Source organism: Cervus elaphus, chromosome 4, assembly GCF_910594005.1.
Source record: "Cervus elaphus chromosome 4, mCerEla1.1, whole genome shotgun sequence".
Lineage (NCBI taxonomy): Eukaryota > Metazoa > Chordata > Mammalia > Artiodactyla > Cervidae > Cervus > Cervus elaphus.
The window spans coordinates 20,058,448-20,076,817 of NC_057818.1; the positions used below are offsets into that span (position 1 = coordinate 20,058,448).

The following is an 18,370-nucleotide window of genomic DNA, read 5'->3' on the forward strand; positions in this document are numbered from 1 at the left end:
TGTTAACTGTTCATGTCTTTCACAAAAGACTTCCACTTGTAAGAATTTATTCTAAGAGAGAAATTAGTTGATTACAGGCTTATGTACAAAGATAGCATTATCGTGTGAATTATAGTAGTGAAAAACTGGAAACAGCTTAAATGCTTAGTGATAAGGGATTGGTAGAATAAATTAGGGTACACAGGGATACCTTGGGTATAATGCAGGTTTGGTTCCGGACCACCATGATAGAGAAGATTGCAGTAAAGCCAGTCACACAGATTTTTTGGTTTTCCAGTGCATATAAAAGCTATCTTTATACTATTCCGTAGTCTATTAAGTGTGCAATAGCACTAGGTCTTAACAAATAATGTACATACTGTTAATTAAGAAATACTTTATTGCTAAAAAATGCTAACCGTCACTTGACTACATGGTTGCTAGAGACCTTCAATATGTAAAAAAATACAATATCTGCAAAGCATAATAAAATGAGGCTTGTCTGTATTTAAATGCTATATTTATATACAGTCATTGCAAATAGATTTTTATAGTCTCAGATGACATGTGCAGTGGCCATGGTATAGTCACTCTGTTTTTCCGCTGACTTTAAAATGGTGTGTGGAGTGAAACAGTTTGCAGCAGGTATGTGGTGAGTGTTTGTGTCTGGCACACGTCTCCACGGGCTGTGTTTGCTGCTGTTTTGGGGTAGAGCTCTAGGTGGTTTCTAAGTGTACCCCCCGCCGTGTGCTTTGCAAACAGCTGTAAACTTCCTTATTTATTTCAGAGTTTATTTTGTTGTTGTTAAATTTGGAAAAATACAGGACCTCAGAAAGTCAACGCAGGTTTATAAACATTATGTTTTTGGTATAAATGAACTCTTCTGAATCAGTTTATTTTTTCACTTAAGCTTAAACAATTCTTGTAAACAGCTCCAGGACTTACCCAGAAGATCTCAACAGTACAGGGAAGGAAGGTGAATTATGAAAGCCGTTGTTGGTCCTGGCCTCTTTCACCAGCAGTTTAACGCAGCAGGAGACACTGCCCGTGCTCATGTGTTTATACAGCAGTGTCTGTTCTTAAATACCAGCAGCGCCTCCAACCAGAAATAAATAAGTGAAAAATAAAAAATAACCATTGTTGTATTAGAATTGTATGGATTAAACACATCCACATTTCATTGTTATATTAAAAAATATGACAAACTTCTGTAGAATGAACTATTCTTGTTGGCATTTTAACCTGTGGATAAAGAAAGATTCAGCCTCTTTTTTTCTTTTTTTTAACTCTTCAAATACTTGAGGACCTTCTGTTTGGGGGATAAATCTGATAACTGAACTTTTATTTAAAGGTATTTATCCTTAATTGGGAATACTATCAACTATTCTTTGAGCTACCCAACTTTATCCAGATTCGGTTAGATCCTGCTCAGAGTGGCAGGGGGAGTTCAGAGTTTTTACTGGTAGAGGGAAGAATGAATGACTGGAATTAAATAAAGCAACTCTTAGGTAATCCTTTCTTTCCTCTTGCCTCCCTTTTCTTTGTCTTTATACTTGCTTGAAAGTAGTAGCAGGGGTGTGTGGCAAAAGTTAAGAGGCTTAGAAGAAGTCAGATGGCTTTCATTCTCTCTCTTCATAGCAGTAAAAAGGGAAGGAACAGAGAGGAAATCAGAGAAAAACTGTCTTTCTGAAACACTGGCCTAATAAAAACTGTGATCCAAAAATTGAGAGCAACAACAGATGATGACATTTAAAAGGAATGCTCTGATTTCTAGGAAAGCAGGTATGAACACCTCTTAAAAGAAGAAAGTAAGGAAAACTTTGTAATTTAGTATCCATTCTCTGCAGTTTTACTCCCATCTCCTAACCAAGGAGGAGTTGACATAGCAAGCAGCACATTCTTCAACTATGAATAACAGTTTCAAATGCCTACGAAGTTTGCAAACCTAAAGTGTGTATTTTAAATGATTTTATGTTGTCATCCGTATTTTCTTTCTCCCTTGTTTTTTTTTTAAATCTTAGTTTATAGTGAGAATTATTTGGGGTATGAATACTTTTCTTCATAAAGAAGAGTTCGATGGTTTTTTCCTTTTCACTCTGATACTGGTGATCTTCCTTGAAATATTTCAAAATTTCAGCTTTTTTAAAAAAAAACTACATTCTCATTGTGGATATTTTCTGATAGCCATATCGCTCTGCACATGCAGACTTATTTCCTTAGGCTACATTCTGAGAAGTGGAGTTACCCTCTGTGACTCTAAAGGACGTCCGTAGTTTGGGGGCCAAATTGCCCTTCTTTCTAGTTCTGTCATTTTTCACTGTGTGAATGAGTATTTGCTTGGCTCCTGGTCCTGAGCTTATTTTAAGGTGTATAATATCCCTTCTTTGACACGTGGGCATGATCATGGTTGGGTGTACATAAGTCATCCGAGAGTCCCTTCCTCCAGAAATGATTCTCTGCGCTGCAGCCTGTCTGGGGACACAGCGCTGAACCGGAGAGTGGAGTCAGCAGGGAGGCCTGTGAACCAGGGATCCACTGTGAACTCATCGGGGCTGAGAGCTGGACGGGAGGTGGGACCAGGACCAGAGCGGTCGGGAGCATCGAGGAGGAGCTCAAGTGATGCTTTGGGCAGCTTGACCGAGGAGGTGCCCGCTGAGCTCCAGAGGCTGAGTCAGAAGGCGCTCCAGGCGCGGGGCCTGCCTGTGCAAGGGTGGGGCTCTTGCAGAGATCTGGCATGTTCCAGCACAGTGCCTGTGGCTGTACGGGGGAGGAGAGGCATCAGGAAGTGACACAGATAGCTTGAGGAGGAAGGGTGATCATGTGGAAGATGGCCCAGAGAAGGGAGAAGCTCCGGGCAGCGAGATCAGCTTAGTTTCCATTTTGGGGAAACAGTAACTCAGGGAGGAAAATCCAAGAAGGAAGGTTAGGTTTTGGAAAAAGACGAGGAGTTTCATTTTGACCTTAACTGAGCTTGAGGTGACGTTTACATAGAAGAGTCTAGCTGGTAGCTGGAAATACAGAATGGGTGTGTGTATGTGTGTGTGTATGACAGTTTCTTTGTGTGTATACTTAGTCACTCAGTTGTGTCCAACTATTATGACCCCAAAGACTGTAGCCTGCCAGGCTCCTCTGTCCATGAAGGATTCTCCAGGCAAGAATACTGGAGTGGGTTGCCATTTCCTTTTCCAGGAGATCTTCCCGACCCAGAAATCAAACCCAGGTCTCCTGCATTGCAGGAAGACTCTTTACTAACTGAGCTATGAGGACAGTTCCTTTATAAAAATCAAATTTTAGAGCCTCCTGAAGAAGTCACTGAGACTGCTCTAGGGATCGCCCTAGGGCTTGCTGTTACTCACCTCTCTTGGTTCCTACTTGCATTTGGAAAACATCATATAGTGCAAAAGAGTATATAAATCCCTACACCTCAGACCTCAGTTCCACGCCCCAGAGGAAACTACTGCGAGCATGCATTCTTCCTGAAATTTCTCTGGCATATGCACACACATTTAAGTCCCTAGAGTGGATGAGTCAACCACCAAGAGAAACTTACTACTACACTCACTGCATCGCATCATTCGTGCAGTAACTTCCCAGATGTGTCCTGTGTGGCTGCATGCCTGGCTTTGGGGTCCCTTTCTGTTCATATCTTCCAGGTGCCTGCTTTATGACCTTTTGGTCTACAAAGCTAGATTATTAGAGTAACTTGAGTCTTTTGCCTTCAAGTGTTCGTTTTCCTTAATGATATTTTCCCTTGTTATAAAAATATACGATAGTACTCTTAACATGTGTGCATTTTAAAAGATAGACTGTATACATCAATGTATGTGAGCTATGTGAAAGTCACTCAGTCGTGTCCAACTCTGTGCGACCCCACAGAGTATGCGTCCATGGAATTCTCCAGGTCAGAGTACTGGAGTGGGTAGCCGTTCCCTTCTCCACGGGATCTTTCCAACCCAGGAATTGAACCCAGGCCTCCTGCATTGCAGGCGGATTCTTTACCAGCTGAGTCATCAGGAAAGCCCAAGAATACTGGAGTGGGTAGCCTATCCCTTCTCCAGCGGATCTTCCCAACCCTGGAATCGAACCGGGGTCACTTTAAACAAAGTGAGTCTCCACCCCGAAGTTCACTTATCAGGTTTAATAATCATAAACAGTATGGTATATAGACCCTGTTCTATGAGGTGGAGGTTGGGGGAAATACACATACATGCACACGTGTGTATTTTCACGTGTGAAAATATAAAGAAGATGCAAATGACTATAATCTCTCCCAACAGATAATAATGATTCCTGTTAGAAAAGCAGATAAACAGATACACACTGGTGGTTTAGAAAAATTATAAAATTATACACAGTGATATGAAATAAAAAACTAAAGGTCTCTCTAACTCGCCCACCAGGCCATGTCCCTCACGTGATCACTGATAACAGTTCTCCTTCCAGAAAACTTGTAAATAGAAACATGTTGTGACTTTCTCTTGTGTGTTTGCGTATGTGTGTGTGTGTGTCTTTTTTAATGTACATGAAAGGAATCCTTTCTTTTAAACATAACACATCTTAGGTCTTTCTCTGTCAACTCAAACAGCTCTTCATTCTTTTTGATGGGTTATTGGCTATAATTCAAGGGAAGGTCAGTGAGTGTTCCTATGATTATGTAATTGGACCCCACTGATTGACATTGAGGCTGATTCTAAATTATTTAGTATTCCAAATCATGCTGTGGTGAATATCCTTGTTCCCTTATGGAAATATTCTTGGAGGATAAAAAAGGGGGGGGGGATTTGTTTTTAAACAGCTTTGCAAAAAGCTGCACATACGTAACGCAGATAATGAAATTGATGAGTTTGGATGTGTGTTTACTCCCATGAAACCAAGGTGGCGCTATATCCAAGGTAGCAGATGTATGGGCTTCCCGGGTGGTGCAGTGGTGAAGAATCCATCAGCGGTGCAGGAGACGGGTTCGATCCCTGGGTTGGGAAGATTCCCTGGAGGAGGAAATGGCAATTCACTCCGGTGCTCTTGCCTGGAAAATCCCAGGGACAGAGGAGACTGACGGGCCACAGTCCTTGGGATTGCATAGAGTCGGACATGACTGAACATGCACACATCCATCCATGCAGTAGATATATCCAGCAGCTCCAAAAGTTCCTTGTGTCCCCTCACTTGCTTGTGGTAAGAATACCGTGAAATCTATCCTCCTAACAGCTTTTTAAGTGCACAACCCGGTATTGTTAACTGTAGACACTGCATTATACGGTATATCTCTAGGACCTGATTCATCCTGTTTGACTGAAACTATATCCGTTGAACAACTCCCCATTCCCCACCCCACTCCAGCCCCTGGCATCCATCATTCTATTCTCTGCTTCTGTGAGTTTGACCATTTTTAGATACTGTGCATAAGTGAAATCACACAGTATTTGTCTTTCTCTGATTGGCTTATTTCACTTAGCATAAGGTCCTTCAGGTTTGTTTGCATTTCACATGGCAAGATTCCCTTTTTTAAGGCTGAATAACATGTCATTATATTGTTTCCTTTGTCCGTTCATCTGTCAGTGTGTATTTGGCTGTTTCTGTATCTTGGCTATCGGGAGCAACGCTGCAGTAAACATGGAAGTGCAAATACTCTCCCAGATCCTGATTTTAATGAAAGATGGGGGATTTAAAAAATTATTTATTTACATATTATTTATCACTTATACAACAACCTCTAGAGAGATTGTAGTGATTTACATTTTTACATGCTGCATGTGAATGCCTTTTCCATATGTCCTTGTCTATTATTAATCTTAAAATTTTGGGCGGGAGGAGTATCTTGTTATTGACGATAACTGAGTAGAACTTGGTCAGTGCCTTCATGAGCTTCCCTGGCGGCTCAGATGGTAAAGCGTCTGCCTGCAATGCAGGAGGCCCGGATTCGACCTCTGGGTTGGGGAGATCCCCTGGAGAAGGAAATGGCAACCCACTCGAGTACTCTTGCCTGGAGAATCCCGTGGACAGAGGAGCCTGACGGGCTACAGTCCACGGTGTCGCAAAGAGTGGACATGACAGAGTGACTAACACGTGACATGAGTGCCTTCCGATAGGTCTGAGGTTACAGTTAACGAGGACTTCAGTCATGGAACCGAATGGCTTGACCTTGGTGTGACACTGTTCTCAGGCACAGTGCAAGCCGGGCAGGTGTCCCCCCGGGGGCACTGTCAGCCCCTGAACAGATTTTGGGTGAACTGCAGGGAGCAGGTTTGAACAGAGGGGCCAGCAGTGGGTCATCTGCCTGCCTTGGCTTGGCGGCATCAGGAAGACTGCCATGTTGCTTTTGGTTCTGAAGTTGCAGACGCTGCTGAGAGACTCACACCCCACCCTGGGTTGCCCAGCTGAAAAGGTGTGAAGCAGTTCTTCCCTTTTATAGCCAGAGAAGTTGAGCCTTTGAGGAGCGTTTTGAAAGGCTAGCATTTCTCCTCTGGTGGAAATTTCCTCAGAGCAAAAGTGATTTTTTTCATGTCTTTATGACCTAAATTATCTATGGGTTGTACATTTTAAAAGTACAGAAGCTATTTTTTTATTGATATTTCTTCTTTGTTCCATTAAATTTTTGTATTATTGTTAATTTTGAGTTTAAGTTTTATCCCAGCAAATTAATTTTGATTCTCATTTTCTACAAATTTTGGGTTGGGGCATCCTCTCCAGTTATATAGTGGCACTTATTTTATCATATTGCTTTTATATACTTTTCCTTTAAAGGCAGGAAGTGGATGCTTTTTGTTGCTTACTTTATCTTTTAAGAAGACATTGATATCCTAATAGAGGGCACTGTATTTTGGTCACTCAGGAATTCTGATCACAGGAGAGTTGTATTTTGTAATTTAAGATGAGAAACTATAACATTGGGTATGTAGCACACAACAATATTTGCTAATTTAACTAATACTGAGTTTTAATCAAGATGTGGAAGAAACTGAAGTTGTCTCTGCTATTTTTTTTATCTGTGTAGTTGATATCAGAGGTGTAATTAATGTGTGAAAGCAAACTTGCAAAATTTCTCCAGTTTCCAGCCTTTATTAGGTCATCATGTCACTCAAAAGTGTGCCAGGCATGTAGTAGGCACTCCAAAAATGGGACTTAGTTCCTTTAGGATTTTTTTTTTTTTCCTTTAGGATTTTTAAAGCGCCTGACTATATATTGTACCATGCGAGTCAGATTATGCAGTCCACGGGGAAAGAGCCCCTCAAAATTATTTTTAAATCTTTATTGGAAGTTTATTTCCTGATTGTACCAAGATTTCTCACTTAGTTCTTTAATAAGCATCTTACAGATAGCCGGTTAAATACAGATGAGATAGGTAAGAATGTTTGTGTTTGGCTTGGGTAAGGAGATGACCCTGGCAGGCCTGAGATGGTTTCTCTGGTTCTTACTGTTAAAATATGTTTTTGTTTTAATAGCCCTTCTTTTTCTGCTTACTCCTCTTTCCCTCCTTCCAGTGTGGTAAAGTCAAAGTAATATAAGAGGTAAGATAAGCTGTAGAATCATATTTTCCTAAATAGGAAGATGGTTCTATGGGTTATTAAAATTTAGGATATTTTTCCCTTCCGTAACAGCTTTATTGTTAATAACTGTTAACTGCAAACATACCAGCTGTCTCTCAGCAGGAGAATGCGTCAGCAAACTGTGGTAGGGTAGTCTCCCCCCCGCCCCAGTAATTATTTTTTTAATTATGAAAGTATGATAAAACATTTACAGGAGACCTGGAAAATACAGGGAAAAGTTACACATAGTTCCACTATATATTACAATTATTTTTAAAAGTAGATAAAAATTTTAGTTGGCATTTTCAATATCAAACTCCCCCAGGGTATTAGAATGAATAGACAGAAAAGTAGAAGGGTGTAGTAGGCCTGAAAAGCACTATGAACCAACTCAGTATAATTAAGATTTATGCAATTTTCACACAACAGCAGGACACACATTCTATTCAAGTTCCCATGGACTATAAATCTGGAGACACTGGAACATATCCAGGGTCATAAGAAATGTGCAAAAATTTCATGGTCTGTCTGAGGTATTGAAATCAGAGTCTGTTCTCTTATCACTGTGGAATTATGTTAGAAATCAATATCCAAAGATATTTGAAAATAACCCACATGTTTTTAAGTGCAGTGTGACAATTACCAAGAGAGCTCTTTAACTTAGCCATTGAAAGTGTGGTAGGGTAATCTTGTTTTGAGGATTTGTCACGTAAAACTATCATACCTTTCCTCCAAATTAATGTGTGCTAATTAGAAAGTTGACAGCCTAGTGATAAACAGGAGTTCTGGAATCTCCTCCGCCTTGTAATAATGCCGAGTTCAGAAATCCCTCACACAACCTCTTTTTGCTTTGTGGTCATCTGAAAGTGATTTGATGAGGACCTCACTGCCCTGCAGGGTGACCTCTTTGCATTTGCTGAAGCTGTCCTAGGAAAGCACTCCTGTTCGTCTGCACCCTGCGGCAGTGTGGGGAAGCAGTGTGGGATATATGCATACACAGAACTACTTCACATCATGAGTATTTGTTTTCATCATTTAGAGGGACACCACCCAGGGCAAGGATCATGTGTGACTAGCTTTTTTCCTTGTAATACCTTGAACATAGACACTCAGTAGTGTTTGGAGGATGAGTTCTTACTTAGTTTCATATGATTTAAAGATTCACTAGAGGTTAGGCTAAACACCGCTTGCCTGTTATTTGAATTATAAAATGTGTAAGTTTCTCTGAGATCTGCTCTTCCTGAAGTGGATCAATGATGAAAGTAGCCTAATCTGAGCATCAGGAAAGACCCCTTAGTCTACCTGATGCATGATCTCTATAGTTCTGAGAAGCAAGGGGTGTGTGTGTGTGTGTGTGCGCGCGTGTGTGCGTGCGTGCGCGTGTGCATATTTATGAAAGTGACAGTGGATAACTGAGGACTTAACTGATGGGTGGGTGAGAGCTGGCTGGGAGTGTGTGTGTAGGAAAAGCTGATCCATTCTGAGCAATGATGAAAAGGTTTTACTACAAACCTTTATAACTATGAAGGTTTCTACACTTGATCTGAGCTCAGAATGTTTTTAAAAAAATGTGTAAGTGGGCCTTTGTAGAGTAGCCAACAGTCAAATTTAGGAGGTTTTCCCCATTGGTTACAATGGAAGTATTCTACAGTGATATGCTTTCAAACCACAAATAAACTCTGATAATTCATAGCAAATGATCTAGTTAGCAAATGATCTAAGAAGCCCGTTGTTTGGTTGTTTGTTTGTGGTTCTCATCCCCACCAAAAGTGCCGAAGAGTAAAGCAAGCCATAAACTCTCTAATGACTAGTCATTTTAGCTGTTGTCTATCAGAAAACAAAGGGGGTGACCTTAGAGAATATATTAAAAGCTGAGAAGCTTAAAAAAAAAGTCAGAAGATACTAGGGTACCTGGAAGGCACCTAGTTAAGTCAAGGAAGACTTGACTCCACTGGGAGTCTCTGGGTTTAGTGGCAGAGCTCCCCGGAGTTTTAAAATCCAGTTTAAAAAAAAAAAAAAAAAATCCAGTTTTCCTGTGGTATTGCACAGTGAATAAGCAGAACGCCACTGTCAGTCATTCCTTACCAAATGGCCCAGCCCTTGAAAACCAAGGCTCTGAAAAGGCTGCTGGCTGCTGCTCCCTAGGCTGTGCCTGAGAACTCTGAGGCCAGAAAGGGAACACAGCTGCCCTCAGGCAGAGCCTGAGTATGGAACTCGAGTGTTTTGACTCTGTCTGAAAAGAAAACATCAGAAGCAGAAACTGTTGATTCAAGTTTACTCTGCTGCATTCTGTTAACAGCCAGTGGGTGTTGAGATTTGGCCTTCTTTCCTTTCCTTGTAACCATTTTGGGTCTCCTGGTGTTTCTAGCTTCCTGGGGATCCTGAACCTGCTCTGGACCTGAATGGGCTTGCAGCCCAGCACACCCCTCCTTCTAGATCTTGTTACTTTGAGACTGCCCTGCCTCCCGCTGCACCCCCCCCCCAACACCGGCTCCCCTCCGGTGCTTGGCACCCATTGCTGTTTAACTAGTGCCCTTCTCCTGGCTTCCTGGTTCATCGCAGATGTGCTGGACTGAGGTAACCGCCAGAGCATCCTCAGTCTGGTGTGGTACCTCCAGCGACCTGGAGCCGGGCCTCCCGTCTGGTCTGCATCCAGCCCAGGTTTTGCAGATTCCCTCCCATTTCATACTCAGGGAAACCCCTGGTGACTCAGACGGTGAAGAATCTGCCTGCAATTCGGGAGGCCCAGGTTCGATCCCTGGGTTGGGAAGATCCCCTGGAGAAGGGCATGGCAACCCACTCTAGAATTCTTGCCTGGAGAATCCCATGGACAGAGGAGCCTGGTGGGCTACAGTCCTTGGGGTCACAAAGAGCTGGACAGGACTGGGTGACCAATACTTCCTTTCCTTCCTGAAGGTAGCTCTTCACAGCTGCACCACCTTGTTAAGGAATGCTATTTTCATTTTCTTCTGTTCTGATTCTTCATTTTCTTCTGTAGTAATTGACTGCATGCAGCTCCTTAGCCAGCCTTCTTAGTGTTTCCTTTAATCTGTTCATCCATTCCCACAGCCCCTCAGACCTCAGCCCTCGCAGGCATCCTCACTCTTCTCTTTCCATTGCTGGTCCTGTCCTGTGGCCCAACCATTGTGTCTGTGTGTGTGTGTGTGTGTGGCGTTTCTGAGCCCATTTCTTTCCTGCCGCCATCCTCCAGACCTTCATCCAGTCCTTCTACACTTGCAGTAATTTATGAGCCATTCTTTCTGCATCCAGCCTTGTCTCTTTGCCAGCCCATTGTTTGCACCATTGCCAGATGAATCTTTAAGTGCTCCAGTTTTGAAGTCAGTCTTTCGCTGGTCCCTTTCAGAAACATCCGGGAAGGTCTGAACTCGTAGCGTGGGGCTCGGACCCTGGGTGGTCGGGGTCTGCCTCCCTCTCAGGACCCGCCCCCCCCTCCTCTCCTCCCTCTGCCGAGGCTGCGCCCTCTGCTCGCTGCTGCCTGAGCAGCCTGTCCGTCTCTGCAAGTCTTTTTAGCTCCTTTATGGAGCCTTGTCTGCCAGCCATTCTTTTTAGGTCTTTGTTGATACTCCCTGGCTGACCTATTCATTTGACACTTAATTCACTAAGCAAACATCATGAAAGACACGCTTTTTTGCTCCTGTGAGGAATGGATTTCAGAGGGGGAAGAGGGTCACCCCCACTGCCCGGAAGCTTCTCTGTGTCTTCTTGTGTTTATATCTACTGGATCAGAAGTGTAAAGGCAGAGTATAAAGGCCTTCACTTGAAATTTAAGAAATTTTGAAATCCCCAGCACTCAGCAGGTATTCTGCACAGGCAGATAATAAATGCTGTGAGAGCTGCTAGTACACTTCCAGTAAGACTTCTTGGAATTTGGAATTTCTCGTTTTTAATTACTTTTGCATTTTGATTAAATTTTGTGCATTCCCATTTTAGCTTAGTGTGAATTATAACATTAAAATTAAGGTGAGAAATCTGTGAATGTAAAACCTGCAGATGAGTTTAAGACTTAATTGGGTAAGATTATTTAAAATAGTGATTTCTCATTAGATTGGCCTTGTCCATATTAACGTCTCTGCTTTTTTTCTTCAGTCTGCATGAAGAAATCAGTGATTTTTATGAATATATGTCTCCAAGACCAGAGGAGGAGAAGATGCGGATGGAGGTGGTGAACAGGATCGAGAGTGTGATTAAGGAGCTCTGGCCCAGTGCTGACGTGAGTACCTGTCTGGGTGCTTAGGTAGTATCCCTGTGTATGTGCATCTGTAGAGTTATGGTCTAATGCAATTTCAAAAACAAACCATTTTCTCCAGCCTTTAGATAAAATTTTGGGCTTCCTAATTATTTGCATTGAGTTGAATGACTTACTTAAAACTATTTCTTTGCGGTACTGCTAAAGGCAAACTATATTTAGGACTCATTAGTATAAAGAGAAGAAAGATAAATCAAGCCTCTTTGTGTTGATAGCAGTGGGTTATTTGGATGTGATGTATCAAAACTCTGTTACTATTTTGTTCCAACCTGTCAGTATGAACATTGCATAATTGTTGATAGCTGAATGAAGATGTCAGGTAGAAATTTATTGTGTCATTTGAAGTTCATTTTCATAGTCTAATGTAGGCGTGTACTCTACTCTCCTGAAACTGCTGTTTCCTTCTCTTTTTCTTATCACTCCTTGTCTTTCAGTATAGCCCCCACCCAGTGAACGAAACTTTTGCCCAAAATTTCCTCTGCTTGTTTGTGGTTCTTACTATTGATGGTCACCTTGGAGGGCTCCTTCGAGGGTCTATTCTACAGTTTTCTTCATTCAAAGAAGTGATTTATTGGAATGCCTTACTTTGTATTATGTAACTTTTCTTTAGATTGTGTCATGGGATGGCAAGAGCAAATCCAGGGAAGCATTTTTGATCCAATTGGCAAAACAGAGAAGCTTCAAATAAGATATTAGAGGTACAGGGAAGAATGCATGCGAGCACGCTCAGTCATGTCAGGCTCTGTGACGCCATGGACTGTAGCCCGCCAGGCTCCTTTGTCCGTGGGAGTCTCCAGGCAAGAATACTGGAGTGGGTTGCCATTTCCTCCTCCAGGGGCTCCTCCTGACCCAGGGGGCGAACCTGTGTCTCCTGCATTGGCAGGTGGATTCTTTACCACTGAGCCACCTGGGCGTCCCACAGGGAAGGGAAAGGACACTAGTATTTCATGGAGCAGCTGCCGTGTGCCACGTTGTTTCTCCTCCGTGACCTAGATTGGTGGCTTTCAGCTCAGGACGAGTTTCTCCCCGGGAGGCTTTTGGCAGTGTCAGAGCCATCTTTGACTCTGGTGACTGGTGGGTGTCCCCGGCGCACACTGGGCAGAGGCCGAGGAGGTCGCTAAACATCACGTGATGCACAGGACAGCTCTTCACACCAAGGACCTAGCTGCCCCAGATGCAATGCTGAGGTGGAGACACTCTGATCTGAATCAGTCCCCCTCCGGACGGGGGCGGTTTTAGAACATGAGGCTGTGATTAAGTCCCTTGGTCCATCTTACCTCACAGGTTGAACTTTTTTCATTGTTCATCCCTCACTGCAGCTACTTGTGTGCACACATCTGCCTGTGTCTTCCATTGCTCTCCGTGGGTCAGGAGAGGATGTGTCTGCATGCTGTTATAGCGACAGTGCCCAGAGTTCTCTGTGGAGACGGCCTGCAGGCCGCCACTTGTCCTGCAACTAAGGCAGTCTGCCCGTAATCCAGGGATCTGTGAGAAGATGCTGCTTAGAGGAACAGAAGTTGAGGATTTGTGATTGTGTCTTTAGATTTTTAGGGAATACTAGTGAACATTCCTTTTAAAAGGCTTCTGTTTAAGTCCACATGTTTGATATTTGAACCTAACAAGTTTAAACTAACTTTGAGAAGTAGTGCTACTTAATACTACTTTCTGTGAGACGTGGAATCCTACTTCCACGAAAGCGTGGTGGTAGGAAAAAAATGCTCTTGTAGTACTAAAAATTACCAGTAGAGGGTGGCAAAGTCCTGCAGTTCTCCATGGTTTGGCCTTTCAACTGATATTTTTTGCTGTTCAGTCGGTAAGTCATGTCCGACTCTCTGCAACCCCCATGAACTGCAGCAAGCCAGGCCTCCCTGTCCTTCACTATCTCCTGGAGTCTTCTCAAATTCATATCCGTTGAGTTGCTGATGCCATCCAACCATCTCATCCTCTGTCACCCCCTTCTTCTCTTGCCCTCAGTCTTTCCCAGCATCAGTCTTTTCTGGTGAGTCGGCTCTTGCATCAGGTGGCCAAAGTATTGGAGCTTCAGCTTCAGTATTAGTCCTTCCAGTGAATATTCAGAGTTGATTTCCTTTAGGATTAACTGGTTTGATTTCCTTGCTGTCCAGGGGTCTCTCAAGAGTCTTCTCCAGCACCACAATTCAAAAGCTTCAATTCTTCGGTGCTCAGCTGCCTTTATGGTCCAATTCTCACATCTGTACATGATTACTGGAAAAACTGTAGCTTTGACTGTACGGACCTTTGTCTGCAAAGTGATGTCTCTGCTTTTTAATACACTGTCTAGGTTTGTCATAGCTCATATTTTAATATGATTTTTTTCTATTTCAGGTCCAGATATTTGGAAGTTTTAAAACTGGCTTGTATTTACCTACAAGGTTAGTACATTTATGAAGCTTTCAAGGAATTGCACATTTTTCTAGAATTTCTTTGTTTTGACTGTTAAATATGTAAGAATAGAAACAAAACAGATTTATGAAATCTTACTTGTATTTTATTTGAGTTACCTTGAAATAGAGTGTCACTACAGAGAACTGTCCAAGCCTGTAACGTAACCCACTAACACAGATGTTAATGTAATTTTATGGTAAAAGACCTGGTCATGTTCTAGAGTTCTGTACACTCAGGAATGCCAGGCCTCTCATTTTTTATTAAGAGCTCATACTGTTAGCTCCTGTCACCATATTCTGACTCAAAAGTTTAGGGTATAGACTCTTCTCTGAAAAGTCTTGATCTTTTCAGGCCCTTTGTTTATTTTAATCTTCTCAAATGAGGGCTGTCTTGGCCCACAGCTGGGGGCAAGAGTCGGGTATGTGTGTTGGGGCTGCTTTGAGGGAATGGTAAGACTTTATTGAGGATCAAGTACCTATTCTCCAAGAATTAAACTGCTGTGGTCTTCAGGAAGCAAAAACATTTCATCATGCATTTGTTTTTATTGTGGTAAGAGCACTCAACGTGAGATTTACCCTGTAACACATGTTTAAGTACCCAGTATGGTATGATTAACCATACGCATCCATCATGTTTTCCATTTGAGTTTGATTTGATCTACTTTACCCAAACTTAAAATGTATTAAAGTGGATGCATCCTGGCAGTTTTCATTCTTCCCATTGTTGTCCTAGGCCTACAAAGTTATGAAATATTCAACTTTGAGTTCATTAGTATTTTTTCCTTATTTAGGTTCTGAGCATCTGCAAAGCCTGAATCATTCTTTCTAAAAATTTAATTTTTATGATAACCTAGTTCAGATTTGAAAAGGGCACAAAATTAATGACAATGAAACGTCTGAATCCCACCTCTCCCCCCCAGTTTCTCTGCTTGGAGGAGCTGCTATTACCAGCTCCTTGCATATCCTTCCAGAGAGATTCTGTATATATAAAAGGAAATGTGTGTTTCTTTCTTTCTTATGCACATGGTAGCATACTAGATACACTAGGATGCCTGCATCTTTTATACTTGATATGTAAGTCACGATTAATCAGTTAGTCTCTTTCACTTGGAAGGTCTTAAGGTTTTTATTACCAGAAGCCTTTATGAACAGGAAACGTTACCTGGTGTTTTTGAGGGTTTACTTCATTCAGAATCACCCATGAAATGACTAGGAGAAGTAGGAGGTTGTTAAAATCACCAGCCTCCACTTCTCTGACAGTCCTCACTGAGACATTTAGTCTCCATTGGGCAGTGCGAGAGTGAGAAATAAGTTTTCATCGTACTGTTAGTAACTTGTTGGCTGTAGCTTGGATGAGAGAAAGCAAATATAGTTTCTTGCTTCTTTCAACAACTCCTGTGTATGCTCTGTGTTCAGTGACATTGATCTTGTGGTGTTTGGGAAGTGGGAAAATCTACCCCTCTGGACCCTGGAGGAAGCTCTTCGGAAGCATAAGGTTGCAGATGAAGATTCGGTGAAAGTTCTAGACAAAGCAACTGTAAGTTCTTTAGCATTTCATCTTAAACTCTCCAGTTACTTATGCATGGGATGTGTGAAATTAAATTTTAATTTTGGTGCACACAGTTGGATTGTGACTGAATGATTCCTTCTGCTCATGATCCCAGTGCTTGCACATAAAAAGTTGCAATTGTGAGGCGAATTATTCTGGTTATCCATTTCTTTCAAAAATTTTACTCAATTTTAATCATATAATACTGTAGAGACTTTTTAATACAAAAAGTGTAAGTAAAGATATGGATATCTAATAAAGTTTTAGTTACACAGATATTCTTCTATCATATTTTGTATCTTTGAAGAATTGTATTAATTGAAATTTTGTAGATCATTTTAACTAATGGAGTGAGCATTAAGAATTTTCATGGAAGCTCATTTTAAAAATAAATATATATATTTTAGAAGTTTGGATATTTGCACATCAGGTTTTATTAGAGCAAAATGTGTGGTTACTTCATTAAAAACTATTAATTTGGAAATCTAGTTCTGTACATCGTTTGCTGGTCTGAGTTTTCTAATGCATGGTAGCAGAGCTTTTTTTCTTTTTTTTTTAAAGAATTCCTGATACTTCATATAAACCATTCTATCATTCTTCATTTGAGAATAATTATTACATTTTAAGTTCTCTTGTCAGGTTGTTTTTTGGGCTATATGCAAAACTGACCAAAAATGCCACTGACTTACTGTGTATGTGGCTTAAGAATCTAGCAGTTTTCTTACTGGAAACAGTTGACATTCATAATCCTTGATCTTCTTCTGTTGGAAACTGTTCTCCAAAGTAGATTCATGTGGAGAAAGGTTTTTGTTATTTTGTTTCAAAACTCTCAATCAGTAGAAATTTCAAAATAAACTGCATGAGTTTAAATGCTAAATATGCAATGTAAGATATCTAGGCGGCTAAGTCAGCTCTGGTTTGGAGTGTTCAGAATACTCAGTGTTTAAAGTCTTCCTGAGAAGATCAGGATCTCAGCTCTGGTAACCTTCTGTCCCCCGATTTGTCATTTAACTTGTTTGAAGTATTTAATTTTTACCTTTCTTTTCTTTCTAGGTACCTATTATTAAATTAACAGATTCTTTTACCGAAGTGAAAGTTGATATCAGCTTTAATGTACAGAATGGTGTGAGAGCAGCTGACCTCATTAAAGATTTTACCAAGGTCAGAGAATTTATAGTGTTTATTCAATGAAACTATTAGAAAATGGAGTTATGTTTTGAAACTCTGTTGTGGTGTTCTGGTATACTTGGCTAAACTATTTTTATATGTGTATTGCTGACAAATGCTTCTTTTCTGTGCAGTGGTTTTTACTTTCCTTGAATCTGCTTGTTATAATCAGTAATTTATAGTGTGGCCTCAGGTAAGAATTAAGGGTTGAAGAAGCCTTTGAAGAACTTCTCTGCCCTAGATCCTTCCTCTTAGGGAGATTGGGGCTGAGTCATGCCACGCAGTTGATTTCCTGTGTGTTTCCAGTCTCACAAGGGTCCAGATTAAGACGGTCTCTAGCAAGCCTTTTCTAGGTCTTAATCCCCGAGTCACCTGCAGGGTAGGTCCTGCAGGTGTCCTTCCCTTATCCTGGAGTGGTTTGTTTTCTGCTTGTTCTGTTTTCTTCCCAGAGAGGGCACAATTTATCAACACCATCTTCAGCTGGACGCATTGGCTTTTTTCTCCCTAAACTAAAACTCTGCACTGCTTTGGCTTAAATAGAATATCTTTTCTCTCCATTTGATTTTTTTTTTCTTTAGCAGTTCTTCGAGTTTACGTTTTTCTTTTTATGTAAGAGAAAATTATAACTCTCATGTGATAAACATTATATTCTCATGTAAATGTGCAGAAAAAGAAAAGAAATATTATCCGTAATCCCATTCTTTTGGAGATACTGGGTGTGTGTAAATTTTCTTTTTACCAGAAAAGAAACTTTATTAAAAATTGAGAAGAATAATGTTAAAAAAAAACACACCTTACCATTAGAAAAGGATAGGAAAAACTGAGTCACCCTTTAACCTTGTATGCTTAGATCAGCTACATAGGATTTGCCTTCATCAACTTCTTTTCTTTGTTTATCCTCTTAAGATTTTTCACAAAAGAAATGGCACACCATATATATGATGTCGTACTTTTTTTTTTTAAACTTATTATTTGGGAGGATTTCTGTGTGTCAGCACAGTCAAGAGTTTCTTCAGTCTTCTCATTGACCGCCCTTGTCAGGATGGATCGTCCCTTGTGTAGACAGCTCTTCCCCAGGGAAGAGTGTCTTCTGCTCTTACAAAAAGTGCTGGGTGAACATCCTTCCATGTCTGCATCTTCCTTTGCACTAATAAATTGTAAGACAACTCCTGGAAGTGGAATTTCTGGGTCAGAGGATGCATGCAGAGAAAATTCTGTTGGCAGTTTGCCTGATTGTTCTGTAAACTATTTCTGAGTTCAACCATAGTGTTTAAAAATGATGATTTCTCCGTATTTTTGTTGTTTCTCACGCTCGCTTGCTTTGACATGATTTGCAAAAGTACAAGCGCTTCTTTCCCTCATGGGAGCCGTACGTGTTCACTGTAGGTGTCAGAGGAGAGTGGCGATCACGAGGAACTCTGCCGTCCTTAGTCAGTGGCTGTCAAGGCTCCTTGCTCCGGGTGTGTCTGCTTTGTTCTCAGCG

At 41.3% G+C, this 18,370-nt stretch overlaps 1 protein-coding gene and 2 non-coding genes across 4 annotated transcripts in view; all 3 read left to right on the forward strand.

The window, feature by feature from the left end:
- TENT4B (terminal nucleotidyltransferase 4B) overlaps positions 1-18,370 on the forward strand; it is a 66,500-nt gene that overhangs the window by 38,454 nt on the left and 9,676 nt on the right. For both annotated transcript variants that reach the window (XM_043898418.1, XM_043898419.1), the window contains exons 2-5: positions 11,610-11,733; positions 14,113-14,159; positions 15,588-15,708; positions 16,774-16,881. In XM_043898418.1, the coding sequence (XP_043754353.1) occupies positions 11,610-11,733; positions 14,113-14,159; positions 15,588-15,708; positions 16,774-16,881 (400 nt within the window). The remainder of the gene's footprint in view (positions 1-11,609; positions 11,734-14,112; positions 14,160-15,587; positions 15,709-16,773; positions 16,882-18,370) is intronic.
- LOC122692987 lies at positions 8,751-8,832 on the forward strand. The gene has a single exon (XR_006340794.1). It is a non-coding gene; the product is annotated as a small nucleolar RNA U2-19 (small nucleolar RNA).
- On the forward strand, positions 8,985-9,054 carry LOC122692986. Its single transcript, XR_006340793.1, has one exon. It is a non-coding gene; the product is annotated as a small nucleolar RNA U2-30 (small nucleolar RNA).